Raw genomic sequence first — 25854 nt, forward strand, 5'->3', positions numbered from 1 at the left:
AGATTTTGACACGTTCTTAACTATCAGGTTCTAGCTGGTGCCCAAATAATACTGACCTGAAGGTGAGAGGCAATGCCACCAGCATTTTAAAGAGCTTTGAAGACACAATTGCTGGCTGTATTTAAATACATGCTTTCTTTTATCTGGGGCAGGCACTTGCTATATAAAGGCTTGTCTCCTGTTGGCCCTAATTCTTTGCTCTTGTGAGGAAGGAGGGTTATGATCAGAGCAAGGTTAAAACTAGCTTAGTGCCAATGACTGGGAGCTGGTCCTTAGAATCTGTTTGTCCATTCATCTATTTAACTTTTTATTAACATAGTTAATAAAACGTAGTTTTGCAGTGCAAAATAAACATAGTTCATAGTTTATTTTACACTGCAGATATCTTTTCATTATTTTGGAAGAAAATGAATTTCTGAACTATACTGTAATTAAAATGATTTATTAATATAAGGTTTGAACTGTCAATATCACTTGGTCTATTATTATGCAAAATTCCTTTATAAAGTAGTTCAAATTACATTTCCATGCACAACAGGAAAGGGTGACTCACTTAGGTAAGCTAATACTATAGAACAAAGATGATGAAGTGAGCTTAGAAAAGCTTATACAGGGGCAGGTGGCCAAGATGGCAGAGTAAGAAGACCCTGAACTCACATCCTCTAACAGACACACCAAAATTATAACTACTTACAGAGGTACCATCTATGAGAATGACCTGAAGGCTAGCAGAAAAGATTTTCTACAACTAAAGACATAAAGAAGGAACTACCATGAGACAGGAAGGAGGGACAGAAATGCAATACTGTCAGGACCCACACCCTTGTGTCAGGAACTCACAAATAGGAGGAACATCACAATCATAGAAGTCCTCTCCAAGGAGCGAGGGGTCAAAGTCCCATATTGGACTCCCTGGCCTGTGGGTCCTACACCTGCAATATGAGCCCCTATAACGTCTGGCTTTGAAAACCAGTGAGGTTTGTGTTTGGGAGAGCGGGAGGGCTTTAGGAAACAGAGACTTCACTCTTAAAGGGTGTGCACAAAATCTCACACACTCCAAGTCCCAGTAGTTAGAAAGGACCCTGGATCAGACCCACTTACTAATCTTAGCCTCTGGAGAGGCAGGGGGCAAGTAGGAGCACCCTTGGTGATGAAGACACTGGCAGCAGCCATTTTACGGGGCTCGTTCTACCATGTGGACACAGGGGCTGGCAAATGTGACTTTGGAATCCTCTCTCTATCCTGTTAGTGCTGGGTACTTGGCACCAGACCCAGGCTGGAACCTGCCCCAAGATGCACCCTGCCTCTCTGGCCCAGGTCAGGTGGGACTCAGCCCCACCACCAGTGGACTAGCACCAACTATGCAGGAAGCCTACCCTCCAGTGGGGCCTGCAGCCACTGCATGATGTATAGCCTTGGAGCCAACTGGCCTGGGTGGGGCAAGCCTGCTTACCAGCGCACCCACAGTAGTCAGCCCTACAACAACAGGAGTGTGCAAGTGGCCCACAGAGGGGCCTCCCCTAGAGCATACAGCTCTGCTAACCAGAGGGGAGTGTACTGCTGGGACACATAGGCTATCTCCCACATAAGGACACTTCTCCAAGATCAGAAAATATAATTAACATACCTAATACACAGAAATAAAACCAGAGACTTAGGCAAAATAAGGAGAAAGAGGGATATATTCTGAACAAAGGAACAAGACAAAACCTGAGAAAAAGAACTAAATGAAGGGCAGATAAGCACTCTACCCAGTAAAAAGTTCAAGATAATGTTCATAAAAGTGCCCACTGAGCTTGGGAGAAGAATGGCTAAGCACAGAATTTCAACAAAGAGTTAGAAGATATAAAGAGAACCAAACAGAGCTGAAGAACACATTAAGTGAAATGAAAAATACACTAGAAAGAATCAAAAGTAGATTAGATGATACGGAGGAATGGATAAGTGATGTAAAAGACAGAGTAGTGGAAATCACCCAAGCTGAACAGAAAAATGAAAAAAAGGATTAAAAAAATAAGGATAGTTTGAGGCCTCTGAGACAACATTGAGTGTACTAACATTCACATTATAGGAGTCCCAAAAGCAGAAGAGAGAAAGGGACAGAGAACTTACTTGAAGAGATAATAGTCAAAAATATCCCAAACTTAGGGAAGGAAACACATCCAGGTTCAGAAAGCACAGAGTCCCAAACAAGATCCACCCAAAGAGGTCCACACCAAGACACATTATAGTTAAAATGGCAAAAATTAAAGATAAAGAGAGAATCTTAAAAGCATCAAGAAAAAAGAAAATAGTTACGTACAAGAGAAATCCCATAAGGTATCAGCTGACTTTTGAGCAGAAACTTTGCAGTCTAAAAGGGAATGGCGCAATATATTTAAAGTGATGAAAGGAAAAAAACCTACAACCAGGAATACTCTACCCAGCAAGGTTATCATTCAGATTTGAAATAGGTAAAGAGTTTTACAGACAAGCAAAACCTAAGAGTTCAGCACCACAAAAACCAGCTTTACAAGAAATGTTAAAGGAACTTCTCTAAGCAGTAAAGAAAAGGCCATAATTAGAAATATAAAAATTATAAAAAAAACCTCTCACTGGTAAAGGCAGTAGATCAACTACTTACAAAGTTAGAAGGAAGGTTAAAAGACAAAAGTAGTAAAATTATCTATATTCACAGTAAGTAGTTAAGGGATACACACAAAAAAGATATAAAACATGACATCAAAAAAATTAAACAGGAGGGGGGAAGTAAAAATGTAGAGTTGTTGTTAAAATGTGCTTGACCTTGAGCTCATCAATGTAAAATATTACTATAATAATATATATGTTGTTATATATGAACCTCATGGGAGCCACAAAGCAAAAACCTGTAATAGATAAACACACAAAAGAGAGAAAAAAATCCAAACATAACAGTAAAGATTCTCATCAAATCACGAGGAAAAAGAGCAAAAGAAGAGGAACAAAAAAGAACTACAAAAAGAACCAGAAAACAATTAACAAAATGACAATAAGTACATACCTATCAATAATTACATTAAATATAAATGGACTAAATGCTCCAATCAAAAGGCATAGAATAGCTGAATGGATACAAAACCAAGATCCATTTATATGCTGCCTACAAAAGACTCACTTCAGATCTAAAGACACACACAGATTGAAAGGGAGTGGATTGAAAAAGATATTCCATTCAAATGAAAATGAAAAGAAAGCCAGGGTAGCAATACTTAGTATCAGACAAAATATACTTTAAAACAAAGACTATAACAAGAGACAAAGAAGGGCATTATGTAATGATCAAGGGATCAAGCCAAAAAGAAGATACAACAACTGCAAATATATATACACCCAACTTAGGAGCATCTAAATACATTAAGCAAATATTAACAGCTATAAAGGGAGAAATTGACAGTAATACAATAACAGAAGGGAACTTTAACACCCAACTTATATCAATGGACAGATCAGACAGAAAATCAGTAAGGAAACACTGGCCTTAAATGACATATTATATCATATGGACTTAATATATACAACATTTCTTCCAAAAACAGCAAAATACATGTTCTTTTCAAGTGCACATGGAAAAAATATCCAGTATAAATTACATGCTAGGCCCCCAAACAAGTCTCAATAAATTTAAGAAGACTGAAATCATATCAAGCATCTTTTCTAACCACAGTGGTGTGAAACTATAAGTTAACTGAAAGAAAATAACTGCAAGAAACACAAACATGTGGAGTCTAAAAAACATGCTACTAAACAACCATTGGGTCACTAAAGAAATTAAAAAGGAAATCAAAAAAATATCTGGAGGGCTTCCCTGGTGGCGCAGTGGTTGAGAGTCTGCCTGCTGAAGCAGGGGACATGGGTTCGTGCCCCGGTCCGGGAAGATCCCACATGCCACACAGCGGCTAGGCCTGTGAGCCATGGCCACTGAGCCTACATGTCCAGAGCCTGTGCTCCACAATGGGAGAGGCCACAACAGTGAGAGGCCTGCGTACTGCAAAAAAAAAAAAAATCTGGAAACAAATAAGAATGGAAAAACAACAATACTAAATCTATGGGATGCATAAAAGCACTTCTAGGGTAAAGTTTAAAGTCGTACAAGCCTACCTCAGGAAACAAGAAAAATATCAAATAAAAACATGTAACCTTATACTGAAAGGAACTAGAAAAAGAAAAACAAACAAATCCAAAAGTTAGTAGAAGGAAAAAAAATACATATGAGAGCAGAAATAAATAAAATAGAGACCAAAAAAAAAAAAAAAAAAACGATCAATGAAACTAAGAGCTGGTTCTTTTAAAAGATAAACTGTTGGCAAGACTTATCAAGTTAAAAAGAGAGGCCAAAAATAAAATCAGAAATTAAAGAGGAGAAGTTACAATCAACACTGTAGAAACACAAAGGATCATAAGAGATTACTATGAACAATTATATGGTAATAAAATGGACAACCTAGTAGAAATGGATAAATCCCTAGAAAGATACAATATCCCCAAACTGAATCAGGAAGAAATAGAAAATATGATCAAACAATACCAGTAATGAAACTGAATCAATAATAATAATAGTAGTAGTAGTAGTAGTAATAATAATAATATAATAATAAAAAATAACTCCCAACAAACATGAGTCCAGGACCAGATGGCTTTAGAGATGAATTCTAGAAGACATTTAAATAAGACTTAATACCTATATTTTTCAAACTACTGCCGAAAATTAAAGAGGAAAAAAATGTTTTGGAACTCATTCTACCAGGCCACCATCACCCTGATACCAAAACCAGAAAAAGATACCACAATAAAAGAAAATTACAGGCCAAATATCACTGGTGAATATAGATGCAAAAACCCTCAACAAAAATATTAGCAAACCAAACTCAGCAATACATTAAAATGATCATAAACCATTATCAAATGGAATTGATCCCAAGGATGCAAGGATGGTTAATGTCTGCAAGTCAATCAATATGACACTCCGCATTAACAAACTGAAAAATATCATCTCAATAGACGCAAAAAAATCTTGTGACAAAATTCAACATTGATTTATAATGAAAACTCTCAGCAAAATGGGAATAGTGGAAAAGTACCGCAATATAATAAAGGCCATACATGACATAGCCACAGCCAACATCATATCCAACAGTGAGATGCTAAAAGCATTTTCTTTAAGGTTAGGAATAAGACAAGGATGCCCACTCTCACCACTTTTATTAAACATAGTACTTAAAGTCCTAGCTATAGCAATCAGGCAAGAAAAAGAAATAAAAGGAATCCAAATGGGAAAGAAGCAGTAAAACTGTCACTGTTTGCAGATGACATGATATTATATATAGAAAATCCTAAAGACATCACTAAGAAAACTATTAAAACTTATAAATGAATTTGGTAAAGTTTCACAATACAAAATTAATATATAGGAATCTGTTGGATTTCTATACACTATCTGATAGTTCAGATATCAGAACTATCAGAAAGATAGATTAAGAAAACAATCCCATTTGTAACTGCATTGAAAGAATACCTAGGAATAAATCTAACCAAATAGGTAAATAATTGTACCCTGAAAACTAGAAGACATTAATGAAAGAAATTGAAGATGACAAAAACAATTAGAAAGCTATTCCATGCTCATGAATTGAAGAATCAATGTTGTTAAAATAACTGTACTACCCAAGGCAATCTGCAGGTTCAATGCAATCCCTAGCAAAAGGCATTTTTCACAGAACTAGAACAAACAATACTAAAATTTGTATGGAAACAAAAAAGACCCTGAGTAACCAAGGCAATCTTGAGAAAGAAGAACAAATTTGCGGGGGGGGGGGGGGGGCGGGGATCATGCTCTCTGATTTCAAACTATACTGCAAAGCTACAGTAATCAAAACAGTAGGTACTGGCACAAAAACAGACACAGAGATCAATAGAACAGAATAGAAGGTCCAGAAATGAACCCACACTTATATGGTCAATTGATCTATGACAAAAGAAGCAAGGATATACATTGGGGAAAAGATAGGCTTTCCAATAAATGGTTCTGGAAAAAATTAAACAGATACATGCAAAAGAATCAAACTGACAACTTTCTCATACCATATACGAAAAATAAACTCAAAATAGATTAAAGACTTAAATATGAGTCCTGGAACTATAAAACTCCTAGAAGAAAATATAGGGAGTAGGCTCTTTGACATCAGTGTTAGCAATATATTTCTCAATATGTCTCCTCAGGGAATGGAAACAAAAGCAAAAATAAACAAATTGGCTATACCAAACCAAAAATCTGTTGCACAGTGAATGAAACTATGAACAAAACAAAAAGTTGGCCTATTGAATGGGAGAAATATTTGCAAACATCACATTAATAAGGAGTTAATTTCCAAAATATACAAAGAAACCATACAACTCAACATCAAAAAAACCCCAAACAATCTAATTAAAAAATGGGCAGAGGAACTGAATAGACATTTGTCCAAAGAAGACATACAGATGGCCAACAGACTCTTGAAAAGATGCTCAACATCACTAATCATCAAGGAGATGCAAATCAAAACCACAATGAAAATCCACCTCACACCTGTCAGAATGGCTATCATCAAAGATACAACAAATAACAAATGTTGGTGAGGATGTGGAGAAAAGGGAACCCTCATGCACTGTTGGTGGCCTTGTAAATTGGTATATATAGCCGCTGTGGAAAGAGTATGGAGGTTCCTATAAAAAATTAAAAATAGAACTGCCATATGATCCAGCAATTTCACTTCTGGGTATTTACTCAGAAAACCCCAAAACACTAATTCCAAAAGATATATACATCCCAATGTTCATAGCAGCATTATGTACAATAGCCAAGATATGGAAGCAACCTAAGTGCCCATCAATAGACAAATGGATAAAGAAGATATGGTGTGTGTGTGTGTTTTATATAAAATAAAATATTACTCAGGCATAAAAAAATGAAATCTTGCAACAACATGGATGGATCTAGAGGGTGGTATGCTAAGTGAAATGTCAGACAGAGAAAGAGAAATACTATATGATCTCACTTATATGTGGAATCTAAAAGCAAACCAACCAAACAAAACTAAACGAAAAGAAACTCATAGACACAGAAAACAAACGTGTGGTTGCCAGAGGGGAAGTAAGTGGGGGTGGTAAAATAGGTGAAGGGGATAAAGAGGTACAAACATCCAGTTATAAAATAAATAAGTCAGAGGGGTGTAACATACAGCATAAGGTACATGATCAATAATATTGTAATAACTGTATGGGGACAGATGATTACTAGGCTTAACTGCAGTGATCATTTCATAATGTATGCAAATATCAAATCACTATGTAGTACACCTGAAACTAACATAATATTGTATATCAACTATATTTCAAGAGAAGAAAAGAAAAGCTTACACAGGAAACCTGGGTTCTAGTCCTAGATCTTTCACTAATAGATTTATGTTTAGTCATATAATCTTACTGGGCCTTAGGCCACCTCTCAGAAAATGAAGGGCCAAACTAAATTACATCTAAATGTTCCTTCCAGCCAGAAGATTCTATGAACCTGAAATTTGACATAATAAATATGCATTTTGAAAGCATGTTAATTATATTTAACCTTATGGAAACAGCCCAACAAACCTGTGGCAATAGCTTGGGCCAAAGGATAAAGGGGGAATTACCCAAGTAACACAAAGGTGGCATAAGGAAGCATGATGATTCACTCTGGAAGCATGACCCTGAGTTTACAGCACATTCATATTCTCCTGAGATGTGGAGGTTTTATTTGCTCTGTTCTCTCAAGCCCAACACGTAAAGGGGATCTGCTTCTTAACTGTTGTATTTTCTGTGTTACTAATTGTCAAAGAACATGCATTGGATAGAAATAGTAGTAGCTTTCCCAAGAAGAGCATTAAAACAGACTCCAAGGCATAAGGAAATCTAGGCAGAGTCATCCTAATTGTAATAGCTGGACAACAGCAAAATAGGAATGGCAAATATTTTCTCTAAACAAACCAGCACACAATTTAATCAGGCAATCCATGTTACATGGGATGGCATAAAATCATTTCTTTATTTTGGGCTGTCTTTAAACAGGGAGGAAATAGATTTCTAAGTAATCCAGGAACAATATGGCCATGGTCTGTATTGTAAAATTTAAGTAGCTCACATTTAATCCAAAATGAGGTAATTTACGGAATTCCTGACAAGGTCTATAGTGAAAAGAAAAGTTCTAAAGGGAAGATGGAAAGAAGGAGGGAGGGAGGGAGGAAGGAAGGCAGGCAGGCAGGCGGTGTGGGGGGGGAGGGAGGGAATAAAGGAAGGAAGGGAAGTAAAGAAAGAGAAAGAAAACCCTAGACTGAGAAAAATGTATAGGTCCTCTTCTATAAGATAAACTGTGCCAAACTGTGGGAGTATGCTTTTCTCTACTCTGGTTACAGTTCTCAACCAGATTCACCAAAAGAGGCAAAAGACCCATAATAAAACTTTAACAACCAAGTAAACCAGCAAGCCAACTATTAGACCCTCTAGACATGTGTAAACACTAGGTTGTTCTGTCTCCATCATTTTGCAATACTCCCCTATTGCCAGACAATGCTTCACAACCTATCAGATACTGGCCTCAAACTCCATGTTCAGGAAACAACTTAAACAGCTCTGTGCAGTAGCAGTTGGGTACAGTAACAAAGCTGAAGTAGAGTATAAAGGAGCCATAAAATCACCATAAACTTCAAATAGAAAAAAAGCATGAAGTTGCTGTGTATTAAACACCTTTGTATTCAGATCCACATTGAACTAAATTTACAATTATACATGTAGAAAATAAAAATACTTAGTGTAAAACAAAGTTTTAGTGTAAGAAAACATGCAGTAAAAAAGGCTAATCTTTAGAGAGAGAGTAAATTAGTAGTTGCTGGAGCTGAGGGTAGGAATGGAGAGTATTTGCAAATGGGCCACAAGGGTTCTATTAAAGTGATGGAAATGTTCTAAAATTGGATTGTGGTGGTGATTGTACAATTCTGTGGTAAGTAGATTATACCTCAACAAAGCTTTTAAGGAATGTTAAAATAAGAAAAAGCCAGAAAATATGTGTATCTATATTTTTTAGTTCTTGTCTTTATTGATTGTGAGATAGGTATATTTTTAATTTACATTTGAAGGAACTAAATGTCAGAAATGTTTTTCTTTCTATGCTTATCTTTACCTCTTCAATAAAAGTTCCCCAATTAATCAAAACTATATTTCATTTTTACTCTAGTTTCTGTAAACTGTTAACATTTTTATTAAAAATTTTATTCTTTTTTATGACTTCTCTATTTGCTATTTATTAAAAGTCCTAAATTCAAAGAAGTCCTCATGTTCCTTAAAAAACTACAAATAGAACTACCATATGACCCAGCAATCCCACTACTGGGCATATACCCTGAGAAAACCATAATTCAAATGAGTCATGTACCAAAATGTTCATTGCAGCTCTATTTACAATAGCCCGGAGATGGAAACAACCTAAGTGTCCATCATCCGATGAATGGATAAAGAAGATGTGGCACATATATACAATGGAATATTACTCAGCCATAAAAAGAAATGAAATTGAGCTATTTGTAAGGAGGTGGATAGACCTAGAGTCTGTCATACAGAGTGAAGTAAGTCAGAAAGAGAAAGACAAATACCGTATGCTAACACATATGTATGGAATTTAAGAAAAAAAATGTCATGAAGAACCTAGGGGTAAAACAGGAATAAAGACACAGACCTACTTGAGAATGGACTTGAGGATATGGGGAGGGGGAAGGGTAAGCTGTGACAAAGCGAGAGAGAGGCATGGACATATATACACTACCAAACATAAGGTAGATAGCTAGTGGGAAGCAGCCGCATAGCACAGGGAGATCAGCTCGGTGCTTTGTGACCATCTAGAGAGGTGGGATAGGGAGGGTGGGAGGGAGGGAGATGCAAGAGGGAAGGGATATGGGAACAGATGTATATGTATAACTGATTCACTTTGTTATAAAGCAGAAACTAATACACTATTGTGAAGCAATTATACTCCAATAAAGTTGTAAAAAAAAAAAAAAGTCTTCATGTCCAAAAAAAAGGTGGGAACATGGGTCATTTTAAGCAAAATGTACATAACTATCACAAAATTCTTAAAACTTATCTAGTCAAAATAGTGCATATTTGCTGGGTAATGTCTTTTATTATTTTAATAATGTACAAACTACAATCATACCCAAGTTCATAATATCTGGAGCCTCATTTTCCTCACGAGAATAAAGCCACATTATTTTATAGTCACAGATATTGTAAGACCAAATCAGATAGTGTATGTGAAAGTGCTTTGAAAATTAAAAAGTGCTATGTAAGAATTATCATTATTACTATGACTTCCAAGATATGTGGGAATGCTAATTAAAATGGATACTTATAAATAGTATTTCACTGTTAAAATTCATAATTAAATCTGGTTTTAAATTAGTTGTTCCAACCACCCGAATGAAACAGAAGGAATTAATTAAACAGAAAAAATTAATGTCTGAATTTAAGGAAGTTTTTCTTTCAAAGAGAAAGAAAAAGCAGTGTATTGCTCTGATGCAAATAACTTTTTTGGACATGACATACTAATGTGTCCAAGTATTCAGGAAGAACCAACTTACTACATTACTGAGAGAAAGTGACATTTTTTTAAGGGCACAGAAAGCTTCTATTCTACAAAGTAGTATTGGACTGTACTCCTCAACATTTCCTAACCAAAAAAAAAAAAAAGAATTCTTATGTGAGAATTACTTTTCTCTGTGTAATAGTACTATGAAGTTCAGGAAACATTAACCGTAATCTTAATTAAAAACTTCTGTTTTCAGTCTGTTGTTAAAACCTCTTTTCTCACTAGTTATCCACAGTTTTATTATTTACCTGTCTCTCTTCATTACACAATAATATCACAGATTTCTTTTCCTTAGTCAATGTCTAAAACTTAAAAAAGAACCACGGCATCTGGTTTGTTCCATAGGATACACAGGGAGGAATATAGGGAACTTGTCACCGTCTGCATGATGCATGTCCAAATGACACAGAGAATGCAAAGGATGGACCATGAGTTGAATAGGGATGTCAGAGTTGGGAAACTATTCAGCCATGAGCACAGAGGCATGGCCCTGTTGTACAATTTTATAGTTAAGACTTTATGTGTAAAATTTATTTCATAGATAACCACTAAGTTATCTATATTAATGGTGAGGTATATCAATTTCAGAACAAAGAACCTAGAAAATGTAGCTTTTTAAAATTTATTTTATTTACTCTTTTTCATTTGATCCCACTTGCCATTTGCACAAGTGATAATCAAGAGACAGTCTCTCTGCTTTTCATCCTTGTTTTCCTTCCCAGGGTCACCTCAACTTCTTATCAAAATGTAACGCCATTTTCTCTGTAACTTGCCTTGAGACCTAAAATTCAGTTTTACAGCTAGTGATAAGAAACATAAGGAAATATCTGTATTTTTAAATTCAAATTGAGTTAAAAACATGTGAAGCAATTTTCATAGAGGAAATAATTTTCATTTTAATTTTTAAAAAAGACATTTAACTTTTAGTTCAGAGGAAGATAAGAAAAAGAACTTCATACTTTTCTGTTTTTAATTACAACATGAACAAAAGTTTGGACTATTTTATAGAAATCATTTGCAAAGGAAAGAGCACTTGTGATTTCCCTTAATAGGGAATTAGCACTGCTACATTTTGACTCAAAAGGCTACCTACATTGATTCAAGATTGTTTCCTGAAATGTGAAATTTAAATACACCATTTCTCTTCCCTACAGTACTTGTGTTAAATAAACCTTATTTCATTTTGTAGGAATATTAAAATTGATTTTATTACCTATGATGCACTTTAAATTGTTTTCCTTCATAATCAATAGTTTCTTTCCCTTAAGATTTAATTTCTATGCATACTCTCGCTCATATAAAGAAATACATGAAATAGTGTAACTGTTGAATATTTCACATAATTCAACTTATTCTAATACTTAAAAGCACACTTATAACTTAAAACTTCATGTAGATGGAGTTGAGTATCGTAAGTTGACACTTCAACTTCTTTCACTTATTGACGCAGTGAAGATTTAAAATGAGTTTAAATGATATATAGAGAATTATACATGGCAAAATTCAACTCTCTGAGATGTGAACAGATTAATTTATGAGAGGTTTTGCATTCTGATCACACTTTTGAGATGTTAGACATAAATAACTTTATAATTTTTTTTAAACTGTTACTGGAAGACTTTTAATCAAATGGCTTATAATCAGATCTTAATGTCCTAATATATGCTATATTCAAACTTCACCCTTTCTGATATTAAAAAAAAGTATAACTTCTTTCTCTGTTTTTCTACTTCAAAATTTTCACAAAATTTCGTACTTCACATGTAGTTAAGCCAGTTCAACATGTGTTTACTGGTTTTTTGCTTATACTAACTTATCTATGAAAAACAGTCGCACTAAACATTGAAACTGCTTTGTTCATGAAAGTGGAATCTGAGATTGCAGCCATGACCAGACAGTGGTTCCCATTGGTTTAGCTTGTTACTTTTGGGGTATTGATGATCTCCCCACTCTTACTGTGAATTTGCAAGGCAGTTAACTGAAGCTGGGGTTAAGTACCAAGCCATCTGGCCCACAAAATCTCCTGATTTCTTAGCCCAGTGTTTAGCCTAATATATGGTATATGTCAGTGCAATGGGGGATGTTAATATGAAGGACAGAATATGAATTAGCAATAAATTAAATGTATACAGCTGATGAGCTACAGTGAAACATTCAGAATCATCTTTTTTACATTTATTTCTAGAAAGCAAGATAAATCATTTCATTTTATTTACGAGGACATGGCTATTTTCAACATTACTAACATACCCAAGGAGACTATTTTTCCCTTTCATGGAAGGGATCTCTCTTTGAAAGTGTTTACATAAACTTTTCAGGGATGAGGAATACATCTTGGCACAAAGTAAACTACCTTGTTCAGAAGAGAAATTATGATGTTTATTTTTGGGAGCACTGCCACCTCAAAATAGCCCTTCTAGTCACCTTCTAGTGTATTCTTTTATTTCATGGGTGGAAGTTGAGAGCTGAGTCTGTGTCTATTTGCGTTCTTTTCTTGACCTAATGCCCCCAAGTGCCCAATGCCTTAAAGTCTAATCTCCTTTAAGAATATAATACAGTTATACCCTATCAGTTAGTTATCTAGTATTTCTCACTGCTCCCTCACACAACCTCTAGTCAGGCCACTTGCTTTGGTGTCCTGTGAAAACACGTGGCCTCCTGTGTTGTAAACTTTTCCTGGAATGGCCTTTCCCCCAAATGGCCTTTTCGCATCTGTTCATTTAAATCCCAACCTATTCTCTAAGCCCTGGCTCAAGTTCTGTGTCTTCTCAGGGCCTCGCTACATCATCAGCTCCAAATGCTCTCTTTTTGAAATGCTGAGAACCCTTCTTCATGATTTAGAATTTAATGCAATACTAAAGGATTTCACTTGTTATTTTTCATATGTATTGATCTTATCTTCTTACGTAGGAGAAGGCAAGATGTTCTTTGAGGGCATGAATCACACATGATATTGCTATATCCCACAAAAAATACTTAGGAATTTTTTTAATAGATAAACTTTTACTGAATGTCACGTGACCATAAATTCACTGGATTAAAAAAAAATCAAATTTATGTCACAGAAAACAAAAGGGTGAGTGACCAAACTGTTAAATGGTGATAAAACATTTCATCCAAGACTTATCTTAAGCCATGGAAAGACATGTCCAGTGCCTTCTAGATTTACAGTTGTCCCTTAGTATCCTTGAGGGATTGACTCCAGTCTCCCCTGTGGATACCAAAATCCTTAGATGCTCAAGTCCCTCATATAAAATGGCATAATATTTGCACATGACCTAAATATACCCTCCTGTATACTTTAAATCATCCTTAGATTACTTATAATACCTAATACAATGAAAATGCTATGTAAATAGGTATAAATACAGCATAGGTAATATATAAATAGTTGTAAATACAATGTAAATGCTATGTAAATTGTTTCTGGTGCATGTCAAATTCAAGTTTTGCTTTTTGAAACCTTATCGAATATTTTCAATCTGAGGTTGGATGAATTCATGGATGGGGAACCTGTGAATATTGAGGGCCAACTGTGGATTGATCTTTCTAGAAAAGCATGAAGGTTTAGAGGAGGAAATGCTAACATTTTACTTTACTATAGAACACTAATTTCAAACACTTTTAAAGAAAAATGTTCATTTCAATGGATGGCTAGTGTATAAAATTCCTGTAATTTCAAAAGATGTATAAGAGTGTGACTGTTCTATTTGTTGTCATTCATTTAGTCTAAATTGTATTCCAGCTATCAATGTACTAAAGAGAATATATTTACAGTAACAAGATGAATTCATGCATATTTTACCTTATTTGTATATGTCAAAGCAGAGATAAATTTTATTACCTGTGATTTCTGCTTAGAAACTATCTTGTGGTTAGATGTTTTAGAAGTTGCAGTATACAGGCATACTTCATTTTATTGTGCTTCATTTTTTTATCACACTTTGCAGATACTGCATTTTTAACAAATTGAAGGTCTGTGGCAACCCTGTGTCGAGGAAGTCTGTCGATATCATTTTTCCAACAGCATTTGATCACATCGTGTCTCTGTGTCACATTTTAGTAATTCTCACAGTATTTCAAACTTTTTCATTATTATTATATTTGCTATAATAATCTGTGATCAGTGATCTTTGATGTTACTACTCACTGAAGACTCAGATGATAGCATTTTATAGCAATAAAGTATTTTTTGATTAAGGTATGTACATTGTTTTTTTAGACATAATGCTCTTGCATGCTTTATAGACTATAGTATAGTGTATACATAACTGTCATATGCATTGAGAAACCAAAAAATTCCTGTGACTTGCTTTATTGTGATACTTGCTTTATTGCAGTGGTCTGGAATTGAACCCGCATTATCTCTGAGGAATGCCTGTATTGTGACTGCACCTATTATGTTCAATTAGCATTTATCAAATTGGATTTTCATTAGCTATCTGAATAACTTATTTTCTCAGAAATCAACACTATCACAATTACTAATTTGTGTCAGTTTTCATTCTTTTGAAGAATAAATATAAATGAGGATGACATATTTAATAATAATCCAAGTAGGGTATTTCTAGAGAAAAGCCTATGTTAAAATGAGGCAATTTTGAGTTTTCAACCAGCATAGAGTCCTTATTCACCTTGGCTACAGAGGACACAAGGCCTTAGGATGGCAGGGTTTCCCAGGCATCCTCTGCAGCATAAATCACAGCAGGCACAAATGGTAGTGATGTCCAGCGATCCCACAGCTATTCTATTTCACTGTCATGTGGCTTGGCAGTAAGAAGCTCTTGAAGAGTTTTCATCTCACATGGGGTTTCCCTTTGGCTTAGGCTTTCCCCTTACATAATGACGAAACAAAACTCTGTGACTGAGCAATAGGTTTATCACCTAATTTCTTGCTTAATCATCTCTTAGTCCCTATTTATTTTTTTTTAGTTGCTTTACATAGCCTTCCACGTCACTTGCATGTGACACACAGTGACCAAGCAGCTGTCAAAAATGCCACGAGAGTGGTATGGATGCCCATATGTACAGCACGCAGACCCTGTTACACAAATGTGATTGTGAATGTGGCAGAATTCTTACAACTTGCTACCACATTGCCCCCTCCTGGGCAATCCGATCATGGGATTGTGGCACAGGAGAAATGACCTTTGTCCTCCATTTGGCAAGAGCCAGACCCTTATTATGCCCAATCAGGGTGCCATGGTTTAAGAAGATTGTGGAGAAACTGGATATGATTTAGCAGTTTGCACCAAAAACGATTTCCTGTTGAGAGGTTAAGAGGTGGGGCTTTACAATTTAGAAGAAAAATGGAGAAATAAGAGCAGACTACTTCAGGTACACAAAGGTTTAGTGTGAGGAAGACTGAAAATTGTTTCCCATCTTTACTCATGACAGATCAGAAAGTAAGGAGCTTTAGTGGTTTGGGGGAATTTAATAGAAGCTATCACTGAAGGTCATTTGAACACCTTAGACTCCTTCATGTATGGGAGACATGCTTGTATTCTCAGCACTTGGCCTAACAATGGGAGAGAAAAGAGTAAAATATTTCATTCCCTTCCTTTTCTATGGGTAGAGCTGAAAATGATAGTTATCATTAGAATATTTTAATAATAATAACAACACTGCCAACACTTACTGACATATACGTGAGGCACTATTTTGGGACTTTAACTCATTTAATCTTTGCAATGCATGAGGCACACAGCCTATTTTTATCCTCCTTTTAGAGATGAGGAAACTGAGGCTCAGGAGGTTTAAGTAAATGACTAATCACACACAGCTGGTAAGACCTCAATCCAGACAGTCTGATTCCAGAGCTCTAGCTTTTAGCTACCACGTGATACTGTCTGATCTTTATTTTTTCCTCCACAGATATTTTAACACTCAACTAGGAGCCGCAAAAGAGAAAACAGAAAAAAGAGTCTCTGAAGGTTTGATAGAAGAAGAGGTGAATAGCAGATAATCATGGCATCTATTCCATATTTATGTCTAAGACAGGTTCTTGAATTCTAGAAGACTTTTTTAAAAAAACAAACGTGTACCTATGATAATAAAGTGACACTTGTCTGATTTGATAATGGTGGCTGTTATTGGTGGTAATAAGAATCTAAATATTTTTAGTAGTCAGAATGATAAAAAAAGAAAAAGTCTAGTTTAAAAATCAGTAGTTCTGGGCAATAACAACAGCTCTTTCAGTGACCGTGTGATCTTAGGTCACTTATACACATTATTCATGACTTAGCTCCTGTGAAATGTGGCTTATGCCTCCTATGATAGCTCTAAAGGCAAAATTATATACTGGATATGAGAGCCATTTGAAGATTGTAAAGCTGGGTTCAAATGAAAAGCTCGATTATTTTAGTAAGAAAGTAATACCAATTTATTAATAAACATTATTAATATCAGTTTATTAACAAACTATCCTGCAGTAGTTTCATTTTACGAGAGCAGACCATAATGCTTGAGGTTATTTATGGCAATGCCTTGATGTCGATCCCTCTGTCTTAGAAATGCTTCCTCCTCTAAGAAATCTTGCTCCTCCACACACTGAGCACGTGCTGCTCATACTCTGATTATGGGTTTACTTATTAGTTTGCATGATTGTCCCTCCTAGTGGAGTGTGAGTCCCTAGAGGCAGTGGCTATTTTCTGTTAAACTGTGTATATCCCAGCAGAGAGCTCACTACATAAATACATAATAAATTGTGTAGAAAGAATATAATCCAAGATGACAGAGATTATGTTTTCCATATCATTCTTCCTATATTTTATCCAAGTATGGTGCTCTGGTATATGAGGCATTGAATTGCTGAATAAATAGATTACATATTTATTATTTAAAGCAACCACTACATAGCATTGCTAGATTAAAAAGTTTGACTTGTACCAATCTACTCTGAAAAGCAAGCACCTCTCTGACAAGGGCAAAGGAGAGTAAATTTGGAATGTGACCATAAAGCAATGGGACTAATTTTCACTTGTGATTTGTAAACTCCATCTCCTTATTTTACAGTCACATCTTGTAAATTAAGAGGATTACCTAGATGTCTTACAGCATTGTTCATAGCTTTAATGAGTAAATCATATATTAAAAAAAAGCTGAGTTCTTTAGCTGAAGGTGCTATTATAAGTGGAGTGTGGTCTTCTGGAAAATATTCTGTAAACAGGTAGCACTGAATAAGTTAGAAAGTGGTTCTTCAAAATAAAAATACGTGCAGAAAATATGGTATATACCAGATCACAGAAAGGAAAGCAGTATAAATGACTTCCCAAAGGTAATGGGTGTGAACAAGACATGTCTGATATTAAACTAGTTGAAATCACTTATGCTAAAAGTATTTATGAAATAAACTGAATAACTTAAAAACAGAACTCCCATTCCTATGAGACCTTCACTTCAAGCTTCTGGTCTCATCATTGAACAAATATTTAAGTTTCTATTATGTTCCAAAATTATGTTCTCATCTCTAAAAGCTGGCAATAAATTATTTTAGCAATTCTTCTGCCTGAAAAATACCCCTGCATCTAAATTCACCTAAATTGACATAAATGATAAAAATTAAGAAATGCTAAGAAGTGTTTGAATGGTATTACATTAAGCAAATAACATGAACATGATCTGTATATCAAATGATAATAAAACTACACTCCTTAGTTCTAACAGGAAATGGGGCTCACAAATTCAAATTTCTTAATTCTTCATACCCCATTCAGTAGTTTATCATCTTATAATCAACACCTGGGAAAAATTTTAAAAATAGAATTATAAAATTAAAGTGTAACTGTGGTAATTTTTATAATGTCATTTACCTGATCAACATTACTACTGAACAAAGAATTGGTAGGTTCAACGTGTAAGTATTATATACTTGGTATTAACATGTTCAATACTGTGTATATGTAAAACATACATAAATGAGTTCATGTGAAGGTTATATTGTGTAAAGATAGCACTCTATAATACTGATAAAATTATCTCGCATGCACCATTTGCAGAGGGGAGTGAAAGGAAAACTTTTGTAATCACAACAGAACTGGGCTCTGCCTAGATCCTCCTTCTACCTTTGAAGGGTGTGAGTCCTACTCTAACAGGACACTGCTACCTCCTGGGCAGTCACCACTGTCCTCATGGAGATTCACTGTCTGCTATGACAACAGTATGTGTAATTACAGTCAAAGTGTTAAAGCCAAACTCCCAATTCTGGCGTCACTGAATACATGTAAAAATGAACCATCACAGAAAAGAATATTTTTCATACCCAGTAATTAATCTTATTGGGCAGTTAGTAAGTGGCAAGAAGTGGGAGCAATGGATTCTGGGGTAATAATAGTGATCACTTAAATGGGTAGTCCACATCGAACAGTGAGGACAATTTGGGTATTAGGATAATCCCCTAGTGTGTTTGGGAAGTGCAAGATCACACAAGATGATGTCACTTCAGAGGTTAAAGACTGCACCTCTACCCATGATGTACTAGTTATACTTTATAACCCATTTTGGGTTTATCATTCAGGAATACATCTAAAGTTTTTCAAACCAGGCTACAGCTCCAACCTAAGTTAATCCTTGAGGTTATGATTTCCATTAGTCTAAAAATATTTGTGTAGACGTGTAAAATATCACATCCATGAGAAGAAAATTGCTGAACTGCCTTTGATTATCACTGCCCTGGGATGAAGATTATATATAAATATGTATGTACTCAAGCACATACATGCCTACAAACACATACATATTTTGTCTTTTTAAACTGCATTACCATTTTTTTTTTTTTTTTTTTTTTTTTTGCCTTATGCTGGCCTCTCACTGTTGTGGCCTCTCCCGATGTGGAGCACAGGCTCTGGACACGCAGGCTCAGCGGACATGGCCCACGGGCCCAGCTGCTCCACGGCATGTGGGATCTTCCCAGACAGGGGCACGAACCCGTGTCCCCTGCATCGGCAGGTGGGCTCTCAACCACTGCACCACCAGGGAAGCCCTGCATTACCTTTAATATGCCCGCTTTGAACCTTCCTTAATTTTGTGGTTGTTTGTGCCTCCTCACTTTTTTTTTTTTTTGCGGTACGCGGGCCTCTCACTGTTGTGGCCTCTCCCGTTGCGGAGCACAGGCTCCGGACGCGCAGGCTCAGCGGCCATGGCTCACGGGCCCAGCCGCTCCACGGCACGTGAGATCCTCCCGGACCGGGGCACGAACCCGTGTACCCTGCATCGGCAGGCGCACCCTCAACCACTGTGACACCAGGGAAGCCCCCTCCTCACATTTTTGAGGGAATTTTCTAGAAGCTTTCCACTATCAGCTTGGCATTTGATTATGCATCTTGAAGTGGTTTCAGTGTCTTTAAGTGATTTCCAGTATTTCAAAAATCCTAAGTAGATTCCTATATTTCATAAAATATAAAGTTTCCCAATTTGAAGTTATCAGACCTCCACAAAGTTATAATGTTGATTTTTTTGGTCAACTAAAACAGCAATTTTATTGTCCACAGTCCTTAAAAAAATAATTTTAAGAAACTGTAACGGCCATAAAATTAATCTCTAGGGAATTCTGTCCTTTATACTGCTTCATAGAGAGAGTGGTTTAGACACATACAACTATGTAAATAAACACAGCAGACAATAAATCCTTCATGGCTAGGAGCTCTACACTGTGCTGTTTCTATGTCCCAACACTCCCAGTGCAAAGCTGTGCATGTATAACACTGTCATTAAATCTTCATTAACTATGTCAAGTTATATTTCATCACAAAATTAATGTTCTTGAAAAATAAATCTAAGACTGCATTGATTGTCAGGATTCAGAAAAGCAAGAGGTTTTGCTAAGCCCTTACTTGATTTTTACTCCTGTAATTGAAAACATTCAATACTTAGATCCCCAGAGGCACACTATGAAGTCAGGAATCAAGTCAGCAGTAGTATTACTATAGTATCTCCAGCCAGTGTTAAGGGAAGCATCACACAAATTCAGTGAAACACTTTACGGCTCTAAACCCTTCTTGTCTAATATTTAAGTAAATAACATCATTCTGCCCATCAAAGTCAAAAATCCCAACTACAGCACAAATGGACAAATACAAAAATAGTGCTAGGTCAATCTACTTTTAAGGAAGGGGATTTCTCCTACTGCCTGATGGCAACAGTAACTATTTACTGAACTGTACACAGTCTCAGGGAGTTCCTAACATACTGTACTGGTGTCTGATATCAGGGACTCCTCCATGTTCAGGAGAGGTGGACATTAATCTACATTCTCAAATACGGTTTTTATCCACACAGTCTGGAATGCAGCAACTCAGTCACAAGAATACATTTTTTTTCTAATTTTTGTTGTAATATGTCAGTTTTTAAATTTATATTTTAAACAAAGGCACAATAGAACATGCTTTCATTTGGTTTACACCATATTGATGCCATGTGTTTAATGTATGAACTTGTGCCAAAATGTCTTCTTCATCTTCACTTAGCTGTGTGTGTATACACACAAATAAACATGTGTGTGAAATAAGCTATATAAAATATTCATACCATATTATCCAATACAGTTATATATATGTGTGTATATATATGTACTATAATCTAAATAGGTGCTTATAACTACAGAATCACAGAATAACTACAACACCATTTACTTAATTTTTAAAGCAGTGGTGAGAATAATTATATGTTATATACATAGATATATAATACATGTAAATATACCTCATCTCCCTTTATATATATTTAAATTTACATTTTAGTTATTGTGATTATAGAGTGCATAATTAAGTTAGTGAGCACTGCTCAGATCTAAGGAAGTAAAGATCACAGAAAATCAGCGGGTAATAAGTGCTTTATGACTCCTCATTAAGTACATGTGTTTACCTTTCATTTAATATGCAGAGGTTTTCTAAAAAGTCAGTTGGTGTTTATTTTATTTTTCATTTACTGATTACATAACATAGTTCACTTTGTTGCAAACTCTGTTGTGCTGAGAGTATTTGGTACCAATTTAGGAACAATAGTAATTAATGATTAGACAGAGAAGAAATCTTAATCTAGGAGAAAAAATTAAAAAGGAAGACAGGACTCTCAAAAGCATTTAAAGAGCAATCACCTACCAGTTCTACTCGTCCGAAACCTCCAACTCCAAGGGTGTCAATGATGTTGAAATCAGACAGCTTCAGATTGGCGAAGAAAGCAGCTTCAGCTTCATATCTGGAGTTTTTGATGCGAAAAAATGGAAATTTCTTAGAGGTGCAAACACGAGTACCACGTACAACTGTACTGGAATGACATGACTGTGAAACAGGGTTTACCTGCTTAAATTCCATCTTGCTTTTAGAGTCTGCGTTTTCTCACACTCATAATTTTTTGGTCCCAGTTGTGCAGAATAACATAGATTTGCACTTGTATTTCAGAGTAGAAAAATACAAAGTACCCACTGCATGTCAGTCATGTGACTGATAAATCCAGTTATCAAATCAAAGTTACATCTCGGTGTTTTTCTATGCGTCTTCTTGTGAGCACAGATTGTTTGAGTTGTTCTTTTTTGGTTTTGTTTTGGATTTTTTGGTTTGGCTTGGTTTTGTTTTTGCTGTTCAGATTTTGGATGGCAGTTTCTCATTAGTTTCCCTTATCCACAGGCTGGCAGTGGCTCCTATTAATGTTTATTAAAAGCGGCAAGATCATTGAGGTCTCTGGAGTGAAATCACGGCCAGGTTTTATGAAAACAGATCCGAAAAGCTGAGGACTGATGTGAAAATGTCTGAAATGGATGATTTCGGAAGCATAGTCACATTCCTAAAAAGTGTCTTCCCTTCATTTGTGTTTACCCACTGACTCTCAGCTAGTAATTCCAGTGTCTTTACGCTTGCCAGTTTCTTAGATGAGTGGTGTGAAGGAGCACAGACTAGCCTCCAAAGTTTAACTCTATGCAAATGGGACACATGCAAGTGGCCAAAATAAGCTTCCCCTGATGAGACAAGTGAATATGAGCTGCTTAAAATATCTCCTTGTTAAAGCCCCTACTATTTTTAGAAAGGGCAGTAAGGCATAAAGATGATGACCCTCCCACTCACTAAAGTCAGGTCAGGGAGTAATTCAGCTGTCTCAAAAATAAAGTGTTTGATGAGCTATGTGTAACCCATGACCATCAGCCAGGCGGTACCTGATTCAGTAGTATGCTATAGATAGACATGATGAACGTGCTTGAAATAGTGATACTAACACAGTTCGTTTATGTCAGCTTTTGGATAGAATAATTCACAGGCATGTTTGGCCTTAAGCTGTGTAACATTTTAGCTATGTCATTATAATCAAACACAAATTCAGACTCTCCACTTGGGAAAAAATGTAAAACAATTATCTAGGTGAGCTTTCAACACTCTCCAATTTACAATGACAATTCTGGTTTTTAAACACATCAATTCTTGAAAGACTCACAAGATGGTAAACAGTGTTTCTCCTTATTAGCTGATGATGGGAAATCAACTCTCTCTAGTTAACCTCTATAAACAAGACTGCTAGGCATTCTGAATGGTATCTATAGATTTCTCTCATTAACTACACAATCAAGAGATCAACATAGCACTTCAGGAGATGGTTTACTAGAATGGAACGTAAGCAACAAATGTGCATTTCTAGCATTCCAACTGACTCCCAGCTTTTGGAAAATTAAAACTCCATCCCATTTAAAGGGCCAGTGGCAGAGTTCACTCCAACAGGTGTTTAAAAAGGACACCTGCTGGGATCAGACCCCCCCCCAACGATGATTGTATGTAGGTGTTCAAGAATTTCCGGCAGTCAAATTCTTAATGAGATTGTTTTTGAATAATATCTTATGTGCTTGCTGGATTTAGAAATCTCAGATTGAAAAGGGTAAACTCTTTCAGACTACTCTGACACCATTTTATATATTTAAAGTATGGTGTTATTACTTATAGCTCTTGAAGATGAAATCCTTATATTTGGGTTTGTAAAATTAGTCTGGAAATGTCTAAACAAGTCATCTTCAGCCATTTGTTGCACATCAGAACTTCCTGAGCATCTTTCAGAAACCACTTAATCTGTGTCTCACCACAGATCAAGTCGATCAGCAATCTCTGGAAGCAGTATCATGTATCTATACACTTTTACACTGCCTTGGGTGATTCTGATGCACAGTTAAGGGTCGAGAGCCATAGTTCTAACCCCTCTGAAAGCCTCAGGAGGTTCCAGAGCCATAGAAGAATTTTGGGTTGGATTAAAATGATCCAAGGAAATCAGTAGCTGTCCAATGAGTCTGGAGTGTGATGCATTCATGGCAAAAGTATTGAGGACTCATAACTTGGCCTTGACTCCTGCCCCTGTTGTCCTAGACCCATAGGAATAAACAATAGCTCTGTAATGGCTAACAGCTTAAAAAAAAAAAAAAAAAAGCAACATTGATAAAAAAAAAAGACAGATGCAGAATGCAAAACTTTGCTAATTACTTTGCTATTATTTCTAGGTGAATTTTTAAAATACTTCCTAGTTGGGTGATTTTTATGGAGTGTTTGGTGAGATATCTTTTAAAGAGACCTTTGGGTAATTGTGCTCTTGATCCTCCATTCTGTTTCCATTTGCCTCAAGTTGCGATTCTTGGGGAAGCCAAAGAATGTAAGAACGCTACCAGAGCAGTTTCTCTTTTCCAACCAAGGAAATGTTTTTTAAAGGCTCCGGACATGCGGGCTCAGCGGCCATGGCTCACGGGCCCAGCTGCTCTGTGGCATGTGGGATCTTCCCGGACCGGGGCATGAACCCGTGTCCCCTGCATCGGCAGGCGGACTCTCAACCACTGTGCCACCAGGGAAGCCCCAACCAAGGAAATGTTGTTGCTTAGAACTTCATGTCTTTTTTTTTCCTCATTGAGATTACTCTTTAGGGAGTCGCTTCATCACAGAGACTCTGTACACTTTTCCTTTTTGAATAAATAGCTTTTTTTTTTTTTTTTAACATGGAAATCACCACCCAAAGAGACTTTTGTAAAAAAGCCAAACTATAGATGATTTAGCTTCTGGAGGTATCTCACCCCTCTAGCTCGTAACTTGGAGGGACGTTTTCATTCTTTCTTTTTACTCAGGAATTATTTGAAAATAATTTGAATCTATCCATTATGTTCTACATTCTTTAGAGTTGATAATTTTGAGTGGGGAAGGAGACAAAATAAATTGGTTAAGTAAATGGCTCTTGTTCTATAAAACTTCCCTTGCCTGAAGGAGGTAACCGTGGAACACAAGTTCCTAGCTTACTTACTACTGTGGGGTACCAGTTCCAAGGAATTAGGCCCAGATTTATGCAACTCTAAAATCCATCTGTGCAAAAGTGTTTATGAGAGGGACAGTTCCCAAGTGCTAAGGGAAATATATATCAGTAAGGCATTCAATTCCTGATGTTTGGTTGCTTAAAATCTAGCAAAGAGTATGAAGTGTATTTTCTAATGTTCCTACCTTAGTCTGAGATACAGATTTTTTAAGAGAATACTATTATTTACAGTTGACCCTTGAACAATGCAAGGGTTGGGGCGCCGACCCTCCTACAGTCAAAAATTCATGTATAATTTATAGTGGGTCCTCCATATCCACAATTTTTCTGTATCCATAGTTCCATATCTGCCCATTCAACCAACTGGATCATGTAGTATTTATTACTGAAAAAAATCTGCAGATGAGTGGATCTGTACAGTTCAAACCTAAGTTGTTCAAGGGTCAACTGTATTCATTTTTTTTTTTTTTTTGGTATAGGGTGAAAGCTATGGATTCTCTTTCCAGAAAAGTGCAGATACTGACATACTCTGTCTGTATAACTTCAAGGAGCTTATAAACTCTCAAAATAGGTTAACAACATGCAAATAACTATATAACAAGAGAATAAGTGTCTTGGATGAAGTAGAGAGATAATATATCATTTCTCAAACATACCTGACCATAAGATTCACCTGGGGCTTTGGTGATTAGAATCCACAGAAAGTCACTAATTTGTACAGGGTACTCTTTAAATAGTGAAATATGGAACTTTCAAGAACTGCTAGAAAGAAACAAAGTTGCCTACATTTTCACCTTCTCTTTTCATTTCTGCTTATACACCAAAGGAGGTTCTAAAAGCAATGAAAATGTAAAGCTGCAGGTGTAATGATGATGAGACCAAGACATACATGCAAAGTCTAGAAACAGAAAAATAATACTAGAATAATC

The 25854-nt window shown here is 36.0% G+C and overlaps 1 protein-coding gene across 2 annotated transcripts in view; it reads right to left on the reverse strand.

The window, feature by feature from the left end:
• PRKG1 (protein kinase cGMP-dependent 1) overlaps positions 1-25854 on the reverse strand; it is a gene marked incomplete at both ends in the record, with an annotated part of 1229056 nt that overhangs the window by 23107 nt on the left and 1180095 nt on the right. For both annotated transcript variants that reach the window (XM_079717816.1, XM_079717815.1), the window contains one exon: positions 21763-21859. In XM_079717816.1, the coding sequence (XP_079573942.1) occupies positions 21763-21859 (97 nt within the window). The remainder of the gene's footprint in view (positions 1-21762; positions 21860-25854) is intronic.

This window comes from Hyperoodon ampullatus, assembly GCF_949752795.1.
Source record: "Hyperoodon ampullatus genome assembly, chromosome: 1".
Taxonomy (NCBI): domain Eukaryota; kingdom Metazoa; phylum Chordata; class Mammalia; order Artiodactyla; family Ziphiidae; genus Hyperoodon; species Hyperoodon ampullatus.